This window comes from Bos mutus, chromosome 8 (genome assembly GCF_027580195.1).
Source record: "Bos mutus isolate GX-2022 chromosome 8, NWIPB_WYAK_1.1, whole genome shotgun sequence".
Classification (NCBI taxonomy): domain Eukaryota; kingdom Metazoa; phylum Chordata; class Mammalia; order Artiodactyla; family Bovidae; genus Bos; species Bos mutus.
The window spans coordinates 109,982,754-110,002,286 of record NC_091624.1 but is presented as its reverse complement, the minus strand read 5'-3'; the positions used below and the strand labels follow the sequence as shown (position 1 = coordinate 110,002,286).

The following is a 19,533-nucleotide window of genomic DNA, read 5'->3' as shown; positions in this document are numbered from 1 at the left end:
AGCTTGAACATCTGGAAGTTCTTGGCTCACATATTGTTGAAGCCTGGCTTGGAGAATTTTGAGCATTACTTTGCTAGTGTGTGAGATGGGGAAACAGTGGAAACAGTGTCAGACTCTATTTTTGGGGGCTCCAAAATCACTGCAGATGGTGACTGCAGCCATGAAATTAAAAGACACTTACTCCTTGGAAGGAAAGTTATGACCAACCTAGATAGCATATTCAAAAGCAGAGACATTACTTTGCCAACAAACGTCCGTCTAATCAAAGTTATGGTTTTTCCAGTGGTCATGTATGGATGTGAGAGTTGGGCTGTGAAGAAAGCTGAGCACCGAAGAATTGATGCTTTTGAACTGTGGTGTTGGAGAAGACTCTTGAGAGTCCCTCGGACTGCAAGGAGATCCAACCAGTCCATTCTAAAGGAGATCAGTCCTGGGTGTTCTTTGGAAGGACTGATGCTAAAGCTGAAACTCCAGTACTTTGGCCACCTCATGCGAAGAGTTGACTCATTGGAAAAGACTCTGATGCTGGGAGGGATTGGGGGCAGGAGGAGAAGGGGACGACAGAGGATGAGATGGCTGGATGGCATCACCAACTCAATGGACATGAGTTTGGGTGAACTCTGGGAGCTGGTGATGGACAGGGAGGCCTGGCCTGCTGAAATTCATGGGGTCGCAAAGAGTTGGGACACGACTTAGCGACTGAACTGAACTGAACTGAGATGCATGCATGTGATTCTTTTAAACAGAGAGGTAAATTAGAATAGTGTGCTATTCCCAGAAACAGGACATTTCCATAGAGTTCTTTTATGTATTAATGCTAAGTATACTGCTTCCTACTGAATCTATTTCTTTTCACTCTTTAGAGGAGATAAATTTTAAAAGAATGTGTAACTAACAGCACAGGGTAAAGACAAGAAATGATCTGACTGTAGCCATCTATATAAGTGAATTTATTCATGTGACAATGCAGTGCCCTTGGATGTGAAATGCAGGTAACAGTAAATTATTCTGATGGCTATTGCTTGCTCTATCATTCTATGAATCTACAGATGCTTCAAGACTTCTATACCACCTACAGCAGACCATACTTAACAATAAAAACCCTCTTTCCCACTGGTACAGACATTTCTGTAATAACAGCCTATATCCACTCACTACCAACTGACTGAAGATGCCACATACCCTATTCTTTATTCCTATAGATGACATCTTTTGAAACATGCCGAAACAACTCTTTCTACTGTGTTATACTGCCACTTGCTTTTCGAGGTTAGGTTAAGAATGTAAAACTACTCATGCACAAATCATTCTCATCATTCATGACTGTAGAGAATTAAAGTACAGAATTCAGATATTCTTCTATTGAAAAAAAAGGAAATTTTTGGTAAAATGATTGAGAATTGTAAGTTCTTTGTAAAAGCACCCTATTGAATATAGTGTTAATAAATAAAAGACACCAACAGTGTACTTCAGGTTGATAATAAAAATTTAATAGTAACATCATAAAATAAACAAACATATAAAAATCAAATATTTAGTTCTGGATGTTAGAAATAATATACATAATAAATTCAGCAGAGTACTGATAGTGCTGCAAGATAAGATTTTATGGTTCAAATTACATATTATGTCAATCAGACTGTTTTGTTCTCAGGGTTTCCAATATGCTGCTTTTATTACAAAAAGCATCTGAACTTCAGACATCTCTAATGATGTATTACCTGGCATACTGCCACTGAAGCTGTGTGACCACTGTCTTAATGATCTAACTAAATCTCCTCATAATGTAATTAAAAGAGGTGAACATTTCCCCACTTTGGAATACTAGTTACCAAAACTGTCACAGTGTTAAAGTAAAAATGATTCCTTTCTCCTTTTGCATTTCAATTAAAAAGCACATGCATGAGAGAAAGTTGAAAACAAAAAGGGCAACTTTATGCTATATGCTAGGTCAGTGCTCAAGTCCACAGACTAAGTTTAAAGGTAAACTTCCTGGTTCTGGTCCTTAAGTAAAAATGGAACTAATGAGCCAACTTCGTAATTATCAGGAAATACATGTTAGCTATTCTTTCATAATCAAATCTTTCAATGATTTCTAAGACTCTTTTGGTATCCTGTTTTGGTTGAGCTAGTTCAGGAGATACACTGGTTGAAAAAGGATTGAGAAAACATGTTTTAAGGTTGGAAGGTCCACCTTTGAAAAATAAAGATTTAAATATAGCCCTTGAAAAGGTTATTTAACCCAGAATTGCTGGACATGACAAGTAGACAGAAAAAAAGAGTTATGTTTAAATGCATAAATAAAAAACTGTTGGTAGGTTTTTCAAAACAGAAGTAATTCTCCCAACTCAAAGACATCTGCTGAAAGTCGAAGTTACTCTGCTACATGATTCATCTTCTTCAAAGCCATTGAGTCAATTCAGAATCACTGTGTCTTAAAACTTTGGTTGGATGACTTACATATTCTGTAAGAAGTAACTATAACTCAACAAACAAAATAGATATAAAACTAGAATCTTAATTGAAAAATGGCATGTTTCTCCATCATTTTCATATAGTCAGCATGCCCATCTGAAATCTAATATTTCATTTGTAAACACTGCTACATTTCCCATTGAAGCTTGTTATTCTGATGAACCAAAATTTAAATGCTTTCATTCAGTTGATAGTTAATGAAAGTTCTGAGGATTATTCATCATTATCTGTAGAAAAAGGAAAAAAATTTAACTCACTCGCTGAAAATCAAGCTCTATGTATTTACTTGGTAAAAAAGTCATTATTTGGTCATGCTAAAGAAAAACAGCCTTAATGTATGGAATTTTTATTATAATATCACACACTCCTTATAAAACATGCAAACAATATAATAAAGAATTAAGTGGGAAGCAAAAATCATCTATAAGCCAAAGACAACCAAGGCTAATAATTTTATATAAAACTTTCCAGACTGCTTTACTATGCATACGCAAATACGCTTAAAAAAATTAAACAATGCAGTTGTGAGACACAACTTTTTGCCTTTAAAACATGTAATGGATGGAAAGATGGATAAATAAGGGATAAAGGAAGATTATAAAATGCTAATGGCAGAATCTAGGTGGTGGACATATGTGAGGTAATTGTAAAACTGTTTCAACGTTTTGTATCATAAAAATTTTACAATAAAGCATTGAAAAAGAATAAATTATGGGTAAGTTCCATGACAGTTTCAATGGGTGTGTAGTATTTTTTGGATATAGTGTATTTAAATTAACCATTTATGTTTAAAGACATTGTGGTTATCTCCAGTTTTTCATTAGCCTAAAAAACACTAAGGAATAAATTAAACAGACTGCTTAATTTAACCTGAAGGATGAAGAGTCTGAATATGAACAGAACTAGTTTGATACTCTCCACAGATTCACTCAAATGCAATCATTCTTCTGGCCTCATGCCATTAACTTCCATATGCCATATGGAAAGGGCCCCACGAGATCCAAATATTGTAAAAGTTACTGAGCATGCTTTCAGTCTATTATAGGACTGTTTCATAAAATGGAGTTCATGATCTCAAATAAGTCAAGAATATACAAGTGTCAGATAATGTTTATATTTTCATTTTGATAAAAAATAATTATTTATATATAGAAAAAAACCACATGTTCCATAACAGTAATTCACAATGGACAGACATTTTCAAAGACTAAGGCGAGTTTTTCACTGAGGTCTATGGACTTAAGATTCTTGGAGCCTGAAAAAGTATTTTCCTTTTTAGAGGACTTCACATGTTACTTCAGTTGGAGGAACACTATCACAGTTTGCTCTTTTCAAGAATTTTCAATTCCAGGAAACACTGTCCTCTGAGTAACTGACACATTTTGTCTCAAGTAATTAATTAGGCTAATTAATTAGGTTTCCTGCTTTGCTACCAAGATCAGCACCAAACTGGTGCTGCTGATTATTTTCCCAAATTGTAGAGATTCTTTGACTATGAGTTCGTGTTCCTACTTCAACTTGGCTTAATATTATATTGCTTGCACTCATTTGCCTAATATGTTGACTTTTCCAAACACTTGTTTTTAACTTAATTTCATCTTCTCTATATATGTATGTGTATATATGTATATATATGTATGTATACACAGTGTACTATATATAATGTAGTCAAACCTTTTTTGGCTGAACAAGATAGAATATAAATAAATCTTATGAAAATTTCTATGGCCAAATTAAGCATCAACATTTTAAATCCTCAACTTCTGTCTACAAATCATACCTTTAAAGTAAAAATATTAATTTTGACAAATATTTTTAGAAATGAATTCTTGTCCAAAATGGGCTTCCCTTGTGGCTCAGCTGGTAAAGAATCCGCCCGCAATGCAGGAAACCTGGGTTTGATCCCTGGGTTAGGAAGATTCCCTGGAGAAGGGAAAGGCTTCCCACTGTATAGTACATGGGGTCGTAAAGAGTTGGACATGACTGAGCTACTTTCACTTTCACTTTCTTGTTCAAAATATTCAGAATCAGTTTTTAAACTCACTATAAAAGTTAGGTTCATTATTGCATGGTAAGATACTTAAAACAAAAAGATCACATATTATTTATCTTGATTACCTACTTTATTTACTAAACTTGATTCCAAGTAACTTTAAGCTTTTCTCAAAAAAACTGAAAGCTCTCAGAATGGATGTGTATCAAGAAAGACAATCAAAAGAATATGGTATATAAGATGTCAGGGAATTTATGAAAGAGAAGTTTCAAGATATTTTGTGTAATGAAGTATCTTCATTAGAATAAGTCTGTATCTCTGCTTCGAAGACAGTAAATATTTATTTGGATAAGTACGTTCTTGTATTTTTTCCCCAAAGTGGTATTATTGTCCACTGACTTCTTTTTTTTAATAAAGAAGAGATCCCTTAAATTTCCATTGACAGGTTCCATAGCAGTCACTGTGAGTATAAAACATGATTCTGTTTGTGCCTGTCTATCTGTGATAATTCTTAACTACTACATAATCAGGCACACAAGTAGCATGAACTATTATAAAGGAAGTTGGTTTACATTCAATTGGTTCCTTGCCACTAATGGCCTGAACGTCTCCCTGGCAGTTACTCTGTGGGCTTATGAAGAAAAGTAATGAAAATGCAGTGGGTTTTAAAGCTGTAAGACTACTTACTGTACCTGAAAGATTTTCTAGTTTTGATTTAACAATAACCATTGGAATTTTAACAAGACTTTTACCTCCATTAAAGTAATTCAAGAAAGATTTTTTGCTGAGCTTATAGTCAATGTAAATAAGTCTACATAATTATAAAGTCTCTCCCAAAATAAAATACTCTTGAATTCCGATTTTAGCAAACTTAATTTTTCATGAGTCCAAATACCACATATTTCAATAAAATCCTACCCCTGAAATATGTCATCTGAGCACTCCTCTGAACATGCAGTCCAGGTTCTCACCTCCTCATGCCCAAATACCTCTACCATTTCCATCAAGTGCTCCTTCCCATCTCGCTGCAGCTGGCAACACATGGCACCATGGCCAGACTTCTCACCACAAAGTGCTTCTTCCAATACATTGTCCTTTCACTTCTAAATCCTTCACTGGTTTCATGCATGTGTCTTAAACATGTCACACTGTCTCATCACAAAGACTAATTTTCCACAGGAAGCTCCTAGTATGGTCAGTCTATCCTAACACAGTAATCGCTGTTTTGTTCTTTTCCCCACAAGTCACATTCTCTATGTCTCTTTTCATTTCTCCCAATCCAACCTCCCTTCTCTAGCCCCTACTGCACTGAAAACATTTCAGGATGAGCATTTTATGTATGGCTTTACACCTTCTTTCCTATGTCTTTTTCCTAAGGAAATGGTACACAACATGTAAGTAGACCATGCCCTTCACTGGCCACAAAAATGAAGTGCCAGGCACCCAGGAGCCTCCATAAACACTCTGAAACATCATCACAGTGGAAGAGATGGGAAGTCACGCTCCATCTGATAGCAAATGAAACTAATTTGAGACAAAATAAATCACTTCCTGTTACATGACCAGCTTGTCATAGAATCGGGACTATAACTCTGGTCTCTAGATTCAATGCTTAGTGCTCTGCCATGACCAAGTGAATGAGAAAAAATATTCTTTAATAACTTTTAATAAAGTCAACACATTCTGAGTGATTCTACAAGTAAATATTTTTGAAATATAAAAACGGTTTACACTCAAATCATGATAGATGAACTGCACTTACTGTCAACAGAAGACATTACATTTGGTACTATTTAGGAGAAATTTTACATATGTGTCTAAAAATTTAATTCCACCTCCTTGATAAGAAAGTATTCTAATTTCCAGAGCTGTCCAAAAAGGAGGCTTTTTAAAAATCTCAATTCAAACGTTACTTGCAAATTATTGACTTAAAAAACAAGCCAATAAAAGTTTATCCCAGAATCCAAGTAACTGTATCCTTATACAGTTAATTGCTTAAAAGTACTAGATATTAATATAATTCCAATACATATTTCACAAAATACATGTGATATAATCTAATCAGTTTACATTTGTCATTTCATTTTTTGCACATTTATTTAAAATATAAAGATGTGAGGAAATCTTACCTTCTTGATAGGCTCCATCTGCCATGACTAAATGAAGAATCTTGGCATAAAGATGCTGATGTTCATTTCCCAAAATATTCTGAACTATTGTTGAACAAATCTCAATATTTTCATCTTCATCTTCATGAACAGCCTATACCAAATTTCCAAATATAAATATTTGAATGTTAACCTTCTCTAATTGGAGGCTTTATTATTTCCAGTAAGTCTACTGATCAATAAAAATCACTGCCATTTCACTACTAATTCAAACACAGAAGATTTCAAAATTAAACTAAATGTTTTAGCTGACATTTTACTTGCCTTTATTTTTTCATAAACCTCAAAGAACTTTTCGAAGCCTATTTCCTGTTCCAGGTGAAGCCTCAGTTCCTCTAAATGATTAAAGACACTATCGTATTCACATTCACTAGTTATCTCCCCATCACTGTTATCTAAAAAACATAAATAAAAAGAAGACATTTCATGATTTAAAAGACTGAATAAAATAATTCTTGCCATGACTGATTCTACTCCCGTGATTGGGATAGACTACTTGTACTTTCCATATAAAGTTTCTGTCACTATAATACTTGTCGTGTATATAGTTAACCAACATATGTATACATAAATGTCTTAATAACAATGATACTTTAGAAATGTTTTCTTTCACAGACATTAGCAGTAAATCAGATTAAGAATAAAAACATTCTAAGAGATGTCAGCTACTTGAGTTTTTAAAAAAAGGAAAAAGCATACCCATATATTCTATACTGAGGCAACTAATCCTAACTACTATTTTTAAAAACTTGATATTAAATATGGGGCAAAACATGAAAGAGCATGCAGATGACCTAAGATACATATCATAAAACTTGGAAGACATCTAAAAAGGATTATAAGTGCTTTATAAGTTTTATCTCATGTACATGCTCAACCAAAGTAATCTGAAAAATTATAATAAAAGAAAACTTAATACAATATTATTCCTTTTCACATTATCTCTTCTTCTCAAATAAATCACTGTTTAAATACACAATTTTTCAGTGCATCTTAGGGTCAATGATATGAATAAGGAATGTTTTCAAATCAAAAACAAAGTATCAAGGCTTTAAAAACTGCGTTTAGTTTAATCCTGCTGGTTGAGCACTATATGTGGAAGCCCTTTGTAAAACACAAACAGCTGAGAAAATTAAGTTACCATTTTTATTACCAGGAAAATAAATCAAGAAGTGAAGGATAACAGGATAAAAATGCTTCAAAAAAGCATTTCCATACTTTGTTGTTGTTATTGTTTAGTCACTAACTCATGTCCAGTTCTTTGCAACCCCATGGACTATAATAGCCCACCAGGCTCCTCTGTCCATGGGGTTTCCCAGGCAAGAATACTGGAGTGGGTTACCATTTCCTTCTCCAGGGGATCTTCCTGACCCAGGGCTGGAACCCACGTCTCCTCCACTGGCAGGTGGGTTCCTTACCACTGAGCCATATTTTAGTGGAAAAGAAATGGAGCAACGATGCATGCACACTGTGAGAAAGAGAGTGAACAAAAGTCAGGGATGCAGAGCAGAGTCAGCCTTATTCAAGGCTGGAAGTGGCTCATGTCAGAGGTCAGAGAGAGACACTCTGTTCGACGTCAGGGCCACCACGCACCCGAGTGCCACTCCTCATTGAGGGCGCTCTCGCTGCTGGGGTTGTCGTCCTCCTCGCCGGCGTCCGTGCCGTTGGCGGCCTGCTCGGCGTCATCACTGGTCTTCAAGCCCGACTCCTCCTCTTCGCTGTAGTCCTCCCTGGCTGCTCCTGCAGCAGCTGCTCCATGGAGGCTTGGAGCTCCTGTAAGTCTGTGTCAGCCTCTTCAAACACACTGTAATTTAAAAACTACATTATCACCAAAACTTTTCTTTATTCTGAAATTCTACTTCAATTCAATATGCACACCCTCCTTTCCACTTAAAATACTCGTGATCTGGAAAACACCTATTAGTAGTATTTAACAAAGGAAGTAAGTATTCACACAACTGATAAATAAAGTATACAACACATGTTCTGGAATACATAAGCCAAAAGATGGCTTATATAAAGCTGTCCTGATTCATCAAAGAGAATCATGTAACTATCAACATTATTAATTCCTTAAGTTTTAAAAAATGTTTCAACATTTAAGGGCCAGACTAAATATTCTATTTTCATATAGTTTTAAAGGTTAGCAAAATCTTGGTGTGGATGTATGACAGCTATGCACCAACCTCACTGGGGTGGAGGTGAGAGGGTCGTGCCCTCTTTTACTTTCATTCAATTACAAATGTGGAAATGAACTGATTTACACAAGTAATACCGTACATTCATATAATGCCTTAATTTCTAAAGCAGTTTATCCTATTATTTAAATTTTATCCACACAAAACTCACTTTAGAAACATGAGAACTATTAATCAAGGTGCTCAAGTGACTTGTCAAAGCCAGACTGTCAATAAATGACAAATACGAGACTTAGTGCTAGGCCTTCTGCTCACTTCTTCAAGATCCCAGAAGCACTCAGCAGCTCCATTCCTGAGGAGCTGCTCTCTCTCCTTGAGGCGAGCAAATGGAAAAACCTGTAGACTAAGAGTTAATTCGAGTACTAGATGCACGAATTCCTCTGAAAGAAGAGGGACCCATATTGAGGATTTCAACTTGCAGAAAAGCAATATTAAACAGAACACAAGACTGATGAAAGCCTTTCTTAAAGTTTAGACTCTAATGAAATAAACAAGTATTTACTGAAGAACTAAAATAATATTATTATGAGACCTTATACAAAACTTTCATTAATAGAAAAATAATTTTTAATGCAGAAATATCTTTATTTTGTACTTATGTGTACAAACACCTATACTTTGACACTGCAGCAGCTACAGAAAAGCAAATGTCATGATCTCATCAGAATGAGGAAGAGAGAGAGTGTCTAATCTTTTGGATCACCCTTCTCAGAGCATTTAGCTTAGCATTTCATTATCATACTAACATATCACGCAAATCTGCTAGGTACCACTGCAGTCCAAGGGACTCTCAAGAGTCAATTCTTCGGTACTCAGCTTTCTTTATGGTCCAACTCTCACACCCATACATGACTACTGGAAAAACCATAGCTTTGACTAGACAGACCTTTGTTTGCAAAGTAATGTCTCTGCTTTTTAATATGCTGACTAGGTGGGCCTTAGAAAGCATCACTATGAACAAAGCTAGTGGAGGTGATGGAATTCCAGTTGAGCTATTTCAAATCCTGAAAGATGATGCTGTGAAAGTGCTGCACTCAATATGCCAGCAAATTTGGAAAACTCAGCAGTGGCCACAGGACTGCAAAAGGTCAGTTTTCATTCCAATCCCAAAGAAAGGCAATGCCAAAGAATGCTCAAACTACCACACAATTGCACTCATCTCACACGCTAGTAAAGTAATGCTCAAAATTCTCCAAGCCAGGCTTCAGCAATACATGAACCGTGAACTTCCAGATGTTCAAGCTGGTTTTAGAAAAGGCAGAGGAACCAGAGATCAAATTGCCAACATTCTCTGGATCATCAAAAAAGCAAGACAGTTCCAGAAAAACATCTGTTCTGCTTTAAAAAGCTTTCTGCTTTTTAAAAGCCTTTGACTGTGTGGATCACAATAAACTGTGGAAAATTCTTCAAGAGATGGGAATACCAGACCACCTGACCTGCCTCTTAAGAAACCTATACGCAGGTCAGGAAGCAACAGTTAGAACTGGACATGGAACAACAGACTGGTTCCAAATAGGAAAAGGAGTACGTCAAGGCTGTATATTGTCACCCTGCTTATTTAACTTATATGCAGAGTACATCATGAGAAACACTGGGCTGGAGGAAGCACAAGCTGGAATCAAGATTGCCGGGAGAAATATCAATAACCTCAGATATGCAGATGACACCACCCTTATGGCACAAAGTGAAAAGGAGCTGAAGAGCCTCTTGATGAAGGTGAAAGAGGAGAGTGAAAAAGTTGGCTTAAAGCTAAACATTTGGAAAACTAAGATCATGGCATCTGGTCCCATCACTTCATGGGAAATAGATGGGGAAACAGTAGAAACAGTGTCAGACTTTGTTTTTTTGGGCTCCAAAATCACTGAAGATGGTGACTGCAGCCATGCAATTAAAAGATGCTTACTCCTTGGAAGGAAAGCTATGACCAACTTAGATAGCATATTCAAAAGCAGAGACACTGCTTTGCCAACAAAGGTCCGTCTAGTCAAGGCTATGGTTTTTCCAGTGGTCATGTATGGATGTGAGAGTTGGACTGTGAAGAAGGCTGAGTGCCGAAGAATTGATGCTTTTGAACTGGGGTGTTAGAGAAGACTCTTGAGAGTCCCTTGGACTGCTAGGAGATCCAACCAGTCCATTCTAAAGGAGATCAGCCCTGGGTGTTCTTTGGAAGGAATGATGCTAAAGCTGCAACTCCAGTACTTTGGCCACCTCATGCGAAGAGTTGACTCATTGGAAAAGACTCTGATGCTGGGAGGGATTGGGGGCAGGAGGAGAAGGGGATGACAGAGGATGAGATGGCTGGATGGCATCACTGACTCGATGGACGTGAGTCTGAGTGAACTCCCGGACTTGGTGATGGACAGGGAGGCCTGGTGTGCTGCGATTCATGGGGTCGCAAAAAGTCGGACACAACTGAGCAACTGAACTGAACTAGGTTAGTCACAGCTTTTCTTCCAAGGAGCAAGTATTTTTTCATTTCATGGCTGCAGTCATCATCTGCAGTGATTTTGGAGCCCAGGAAAATAAAGTTTGTCACTGTTTCCACTGTTTCCCCATCTATTTCCCATGAAGTGATGGGACCGGATGCCATGATCTTCGTTTTTTGAATGTTGAATTTTAAGCCAACTTTTCCCTTTTAATAAGAAGATTAAGATCTTTTATGATATGAGCACTGAAAAAACTGTCTTGGGGACTTTAAAATCTGGTCCTGAATTTTCGTTTTAGTAGATTTTTTGGATAAATGACCATATAAAGTTTGGATCAAGAAATATGTTTCCCAAAGAAAAATGTCAAGTGAAATTTCCCTATATATATGGAGTAACTTTCTTGGAAAAAACTTAGTTTTCAAATTTTCAAAATAATATTAAAAGCTTCGAACTTTGAAAATAAAATTACCAACCAGTAATTAAAAGAATATCTGCAAATAAGCTATAGCTACTCAGATAGAAATTGATTACTTACAAAAATTTTTTGGAAAAATACTGTTACCCAGGATTTTGTCAACCACAGAGGTGCTGAAATGTTGCCCTGTTCTCCAACTGGCTTAAAAATACAACATAAAGTGCTTAATGAGCAACCATAGCCAAGCAGAAGCAAAGATAAAAAGGTGACTTTTCTTCCAAATTTTGAGGGTACCAGCTAAAATCTACAGAACTCTATATGAAAAAAAGTCAACTTTTATTTTTTGCCTGCTATGTTGCATGGCTTGTGGGATCTTAGTTTCCAACCAGGGATTAAACCTGGGCCCCTGGCAGTAAAAACATGGAGTACTAACCACTGGACCACCAAGGAATTCAAAAGTCAACCTTGAAAGATAAAGTCTGGTTAGAAATTTAAAAACTAACAGGGAAGCCTTAAGAAAAACAAAAACAGAAAACAAAATGCATCAGATACAGTGGTCTTGGCTCAAGAATTATAGGGAGAAAAATTGTGAGACTGATACCAAGCTTTCAATCAGATCAAAACATACATTCTTTCTATGGAAAGGCAGAGGTAAAAAGGAGAAACTGAAATTCCATGGGATCACAAAGAGTCGGACACGACTGAGTGACTGAACTGAACTGGCCTGAAATTTCAAAAGATCAAAAAATAAATAATAAAAACAGTAACATTTGGCAACCTACTTTCCTGATGACTTGAATACACTTCTCAATTTCTCTGGTTTTATTTCCCCAAAAGGTCAGCAGCATGTGTCAGATGCTGAGCAGGCTGACCGGCATCAGGGGAGGTGAAGGGTGTTACTGTCTAAGCACTGCCAGTTCCTGCTGCTTTTAGAAGTGTTGGTTAAATTTTCCTCCAGGCTTAAGTAAGATTCATCAGGAATCAATAAGGAGGGAATTTTGTGAAAGCAATTAAGTTACATGTAGAACTCACATGGGAGTATGTGTGTGTGTATGCATGCATACATACACACACACACACACACACACACACACACACACACCCCCATTCCACCTGCTAACTCCCCACTGCTGTGGATTGGAGTCACACCCAGCAGAGATGTGTGGACCGAGCTTTCTGGCATCTCCCTGGGGAAGAGCAGTGAGCGCTTTCCAGTTTCCCACTGCAGTCCCTGCACCATGTGGCCTCACACTACAAACAGTCATCACCTTATTGACATTCACTCAGTGAAGCACCAGCCATGTCAAGCATTGTGATGGGTGCTCAGGGGCCAATAACACAGAGAACTTCCTGGTAGTCCAGTGGCTAAGAATCCACTACCAGTGCAGGTGACATGGGTTCAATCCCTGGTCCAGGAAGATCCCATATGCTGTGAAGCAACTAAGCCCATGAGTCACAACTAATGAAACCATGTCCCTAGAGGCCATTTCCATAATAAGAGAAGCCACTAAAATGAGAAGTACTCACACCTCAATGAAGAGTAGCCCCTGCTTGCTACAACTAGAGAAAGCCCACGTGCAGCAACAAAGACCCAGCAAAGGCAAAAATTAATTAATAAAATTAAAATTAATGAATAATTAAAATTAATAAATAAAACTAAAAAGAATAAAAATGGCGGAGAATACAATGGTGACCATGTCCTTACATTCCTCAAGTGAAGTTAAGCTACAGTATTTAGAGGCAGACACACATAACAAAGTTTACATCACTGTACTTTAAATACGTTGTAAAAAGTTAAAGGAGTAGTGAAAGGTCAGCTACAGATCATGCTTGAAAAGTGTGGCAGAGTCACCCTGTCTAGAACATGTGTACACTCAGAAATCCTGTTAGAGTTGGTATCTAAAGGCAATTGCGCTCACATGTCCTCAGAGTCCGACGGCCCTTCCTTAACATGCTCATCTTCCATTTCAAGATTGTCCTGACGTCCATCTCCCACAGTGGGGACATCCATCAGTGTTCTGAACAGTTTGGAGAGGTCTGGAAGTGAACATGTCCGCAACATCTGAAAAAAAGCAACAGATTTCTTATTAGGAGTGAGACAGTGAGAAAATTAAAATGAGAGGAAAAAATTAGAAAATTGGAGCTAGTAATAATTTTGTTATATATATATGTATCAACCACCCGTTTAGAGCTAAAAGCTTCTCAATCTAAGCTGAGAATCTACTTCTCTTAAACTTTAGATCAGTATTTTATCAAAGATGAAACTAAGCCTGTGAGTGAGCTCTGCTTGGGTTTCTCTGAGAAGTGGCCTTTACAAGTCACAGAGGGTCTTTATCTGGGGAGCACACATGGAGTGGAGCTGGAGCTGGGTCAGGACTTTCTCACTCACAGCTCTCCATCCCTCTGCCATGGCATGTTTGCTGATTCTTCCTTTCACTTTCTGAAAAGTACACTGTCCAAGATGCTCTGTGTGCTTTTGTCCAAACTGGCTAAGCACCATCCCACACAAACTGGTTACCCTTTCTATTACTTTATCTTACTGGTCAACACTGATTAAATCAGAGGCCTTCAATTAGAGCAAAGAAATTCCCACTATTGCCTCCCTGAGCAATGGACTGAGAGTGGTAGGTACCCTTCCCACCAGAAAAGACGGCTGGAAAGACAGGCACTTGATGTTCACGCTGAGAAGCACCAGGAGCAACGGGGTGAAGAGGAACTGAGCACACTGAGATGAGAAAGAACAGCACAGTGGAGGTACTTAAAATGTGAATTAGTGCTGCACACAGCCAGAATAATAGGAATAGCCCCTGTCCAGCACTCTCAACAATCAGAGTGAAGGACAGACAGGGCTATGATACACACATCTAGAGAAGTCAGTCTCAGGGCTGGGTCAACCCTACAGGAATCTGTAAGACCTGAAACATGACTGTTAAGGCCCAGATAAGATTCAAACACCAGATGGGAGACTGTGCAGAACACACAATGTTAACTGAGTAAGAAAAGGTATGTACTTGGCCAAATCTACTGGTACAAACTGCTTTTGATAATAAAAAAGAATAGATTTCTATTATTTGAAGATAATTTACATATTACAGCACACAAGAGGAAAAAAATGGTTATATGGTACAAGATGGTACAGATACATACTGCCTGGTTAAAGTATTTAACAATGGTACTGTCAGCAGAATTTACACTTGACTTCTTTGTTCTTCTAATGGTTTGAGCCACGTATATTAGAAACCCAGAGGCTGCAAAACATGCAGCCAGTAACAGTTTACCCAGATACATGCTGATCAATAAAAACAAACAGCATATATGCATTATATATTTAAACACAAGGGGACCACACAAAGGGATACAGTATTTTTTTAGCTGAAATAAATTTTAGCCCTGGTAAAATCACCTCAATTCTAGTTTCCTTCATTAAAATAAACTTCATAGCCCAACACAAAATAACAGAATTAAAAGAAATTTCAAGAGGTATGTACCTCTCGGAACAGGTTTACACACTCATCAATCCAACAATTCCTATAGGTCCTGTATTTAAAATCCTAATATTCACAGTCTTTTCTGACAGACTATCAATGTTTCAGGTAGGATATTCATCTTCATTCATCTTCATACAGAAGAATTTTATATAAGAACACTTTCAGTTCTGTAATTCTGAGTCTACTAGATCTTTTTCATATTGTTTCAATAATATTCTATAGTTCTGACATTCACAGAAAGAAATCCTCCTGAAAATAGCTACTAATCCAGAACATGCTGCCTGAAATCTTACTTCATTTCTAGTTAGACTAATTTTTTCCACAATTTTTTGTAGCATAATTTATGCAGCAAACATTTGGTACCATTATAAATCCTCTCAGATTGTGAGAAGATCTCATCTTTATGGAAAGCAAAGTTTTAGAAAACCTCAAAACATTTTTAAAATGCAGTTCTTTTAGATTTCTCATCCTTTGTTCTATTTTTTCTTGACAATGAAGACAACCATGTAAAAACTGAATGAATTAAGTGCTAGCTGCACTAATTAGAACTTCACATGAAATGCTACTTAATTCTATCAACTCAGTTTTTCATCTATAGTATTTTTCATATAAAATTATGTATTATTCTCCAACTATACTACAAAATTGTTCATGATGAGCACATTTGTTTAATGTCTACCTATTGCAATTCAACTATAACACTAAACCCTCAAAATAGCTTCTACAAATATTTGCTCACTTCAACCCATAAACAAGGCTAAAAACGGAATTAAAACATCAAAACATCATGAACACTTAACAAAAGCAAAAATTATGGACATTATCTAAGAACTGATAGTTTAGCAAATCAAAAGAAGACATTTAAGGCACTTGTGCTCTTTGTGAACTGTACGTTAATACTTCCCCTGATTCTGTATTTGCTGTACCAAGGCAAGAAATTCTCAAGTTTTTATAGAAATCAGTCTTCCACTCTACTCCCCATTTGAGAAAGTATCAGTGGAACACATCTGGTCTCTCTCAAGCCCTTATTCACTATCCCATTAGATAAGGAAGGTCTAGTGGGAAGGACCGGAGAAGGCGACGGCACCCCACTCCAGTACTCTTGCCTGGAAAATCCCATGAGCCTGGTAGGCTGCAGTCCATGGGGTCGCTAAGATTCGGACATGACTGAGCAACTTCACTTTCCCTTTTCACTTTCATGCATTGGAGAAGGAAATGGCAACCCACTCCAGTGTTCTTTCCTGGAGAATCCCAGGGACGGGGTGCCTGGTGGGCTGCCATCTATGGGGTCGCACAGAGTTGGACACGACTGAAGCAACTTAGCAGTGGGAAGGACAAGCAGGTTTTCCACTGGGCAACCTAGTGTCTATCCTTATGTACCTCCGATTGTGAGAAGATCTCATCTTTCAACTACTCTTTCCTGACTCATTACAAATTTACCTTCAATAATCATTTATGTGTTACACTTTCAATTCTACTGATACTCTGTTACAACTGTCTTATGAAAGCCGCCACTTTATATATGGTGTTTCCTATCAGAAACAATGCAGCCAAGAAGACAGTCTAAGTCTAGATCTAGTGGAAATGCTCCTTCAAAGTAAAAGTAAAATTAAAATGTTTTAAAATAAAAGTTGAAAAAAAAATAAATAAAATAAAATAAAAGTTGAAAAAAATTCATTACCAACAGGGCTTCCTAAGAGGCGTTAATGAATTTTTTAAAGTGATAGAAAAATTAAAAAAAGTGTGTATGTGCTCAGTCGCTCAGCTGTGTCTGACGCTTTGAAACCCCATGGACTGTAGCCCGCCAGACTCCTTTGTTCATGGGATTTCCCAGGCAAGAATACTGGAGTGGGTTGCCATTTCCTCCTCCACGGGATTCTCCTGACCCATGTATTGAACCCAAATATCTTCAAATTCTACAGTAAGTGATGAAGAATGGTTAACATGTAAATATAAAAGACTTCCTGTCATAATTTTTACTTTCTCTAAAAGATAATGAATACTTAAAGCAAAAATATAGAAATGTATTATGGAATTTATCATACATGAAGAAATAAAATACATCACAATTCCACAAAGGACAGGCAAGAGAGTGGAAATGGAAATGTACTGTTGTAAGGTTCTGATGCTATAAATGAAGTGGCATAATATTATTTGAATAGAGACCGTGATAATCTAAAGATGTATACTGAAAACTGAGAAGTCTACCAAAAGCAAACAGTAGAGATAAAACACTAAAAAGACTCAATCAAAAAGGGAGAATAAAAGCAAAAAAGGAACCAAAAAGAAATGAGACAAATAGAAAACAAATAGCAAAATGATAACTTTAATTCAATCATATTGATAATGTCAAAAATTACATTAAATATAAATGACCCAACCACTTTGATTAAATGACTGTCATATGGTTAATAAGCAAGACTCAACTACATGACAAGTACAAAAAATCTATATGAAATAAGTCTGATTAAAAGGAAAGGATGTAGGGACTTCCATCATGGTCCGGTGATTAGGAATTCACCTGCCAGTGCAAGGAACACAGGTTCGATTCCGGTCTGGGTGGATTCCACATGATGCAGAACAACTAAGCCTGTGTGTCACAATTACTGAAGCCTGCCTGCCAGGAGCCCGTGCTGTGCAACAAGAGAGGCCACTGTAATAAGAAGTCTACGAACTGCAAGGAAGAGTGTCCCCACTCACCACATCTAGGGAAAGCCTGTGTGTACCAACAAAGCCCAGATCACCCAATAAGTAAATAAATAACCTTACACAAAAATAAAATTAAAAAATAAAGGATGTAAAAATCTGTTCCTTGTAAACACTAAGCATAAGGAAGCTAGAATGACTATATATTAAAACCAGGAGGCAAAGTGTATTTCAGAACAAAGGGGTAGGTCTAGGGATAGAGTGAGTCATTTCATAATCATAAAGGGGTCAATTTATTAAGAAGATATTATTAATTTATATTCAATTGACTGGAAATTTCAACAGTGCTTTCCCAGTAATTGATAAACAAGCAGAAAGAGAAGAAAGGATATAGAAGACTTGAATCACACTATCCCACAGAGAGACTTCCTAACAATAAATATATCAATTCATCCAGAAAACAGAACAAAACTAAATTCTTACTCACTCAATAACAGAGCTTCAAAATACATAGAGCAAAAGCTGACAGAACTGAAAGAAGAAACACATGATTATACTAGTTAAAAATTTCAATATTCTATTCTCAGCAACTAAGAGTTAATGTGAAAGTATTAAAGACCAAAAAAAAAAAAAAATCAGTAAAGACAAAGAAAGCATGAACACCAACACTGGACTTAATTCTTGACATTGACAGAACAATTCACCCAACGACAGAAGAATCTACACCCTCTTAAGGAGATCTGTTAGTAACAGTCAAGGAAAGGAAACTGGAGAGTGACACAAGATATGCCAGAAGGCAACAGATAAAATAATTATAAAAGAAGAGTATATTTCAACTGTTGAAAGAAAAGAGCATAGGAGATCTGCTGGTAAGGGATGATCTTGGCAGCAGCAGCTTCAAAGGAGGAGTGGCTCACGGCCACACTATGAAGTACTGGGAAACGAGGGAGGGGAAAAAGCAAAGACACAACAAAAAGCTGTGGGGTGTGAGCTGAGGGGGATGTGAGCTCATGGAAGTTTACCGTTCACGATGGGAACCATCAGAGTGTGGGTGTGGATGGAATGGCCCATCTCAGAGAAAGAAGTCCACAACACAGGCCAGAGAAGAAAAAAGAGACAGCTTCCTCGAGAGGCTGAGGGAGGTTAGGCTCCAAAGATTAAGAAGAATTTCCTTTAATAGAAAAAAGGACAAGCACAGAATGACTTAACATTGAAAAAAAAAGAACTTTGGGGAATTTCCTGGCGGTCCAGAGGTTAAGGTTCCCTGATGCCCCTGAAGTGGGGCCCAGATTCTACCCCTGATCAGGGAACTAAGATTTCACATGCGACATGTCAGGGTCAAAAAGTAAAAAAATAAATAGATAAAAAGAAAAACACCGTCAATATTATAGTTTATCAAAGAAAAATAATAAATGTGAAATGCTATCAAATGGATAGTTTTCCATTTGAGGAGCATACTTGCCTTTGGGTTGTTTGCATCAAATAGACCCGTTGAAAGTCCAATCAGCAAGGAATTCTGTTTTTTATTCCTTGGTGGTGAATCAGAGTGAGATCGAAGTGGAAAGGATTCTTCTGGTGAACAGAGAACTGACTGAACCTGAGAAACTGCTTTCAGATGCTCAGAATAAACCACTTTATGGAAAAATGGTTCTGGTTGCATAGATTTATCTACATCGCGCTTAGAGGGTGGAGAATCATCCACTCCAGGTTCTGTGGAATAAAGG

General features: G+C 37.1%; 1 protein-coding gene across 1 annotated transcript in view; it reads right to left on the bottom strand.

Annotated features, from left to right (window-relative positions):
• Window positions 1–1,468: 1,468 nt before the first annotated feature.
• Window positions 1,469–19,533, bottom strand: part of NEK1 (NIMA related kinase 1) — a 132,849-nt gene continuing 114,784 nt past the window's right edge. The window contains 7 exon segments of the mRNA XM_070376046.1: window positions 1,469–2,702; window positions 6,598–6,730; window positions 6,901–7,031; window positions 8,230–8,364; window positions 8,367–8,440; window positions 13,595–13,737; window positions 19,272–19,519. Of these exon segments, the coding sequence (XP_070232147.1) occupies window positions 2,689–2,702; window positions 6,598–6,730; window positions 6,901–7,031; window positions 8,230–8,364; window positions 8,367–8,440; window positions 13,595–13,737; window positions 19,272–19,519 (878 nt within the window). The 3' untranslated portion in view covers window positions 1,469–2,688.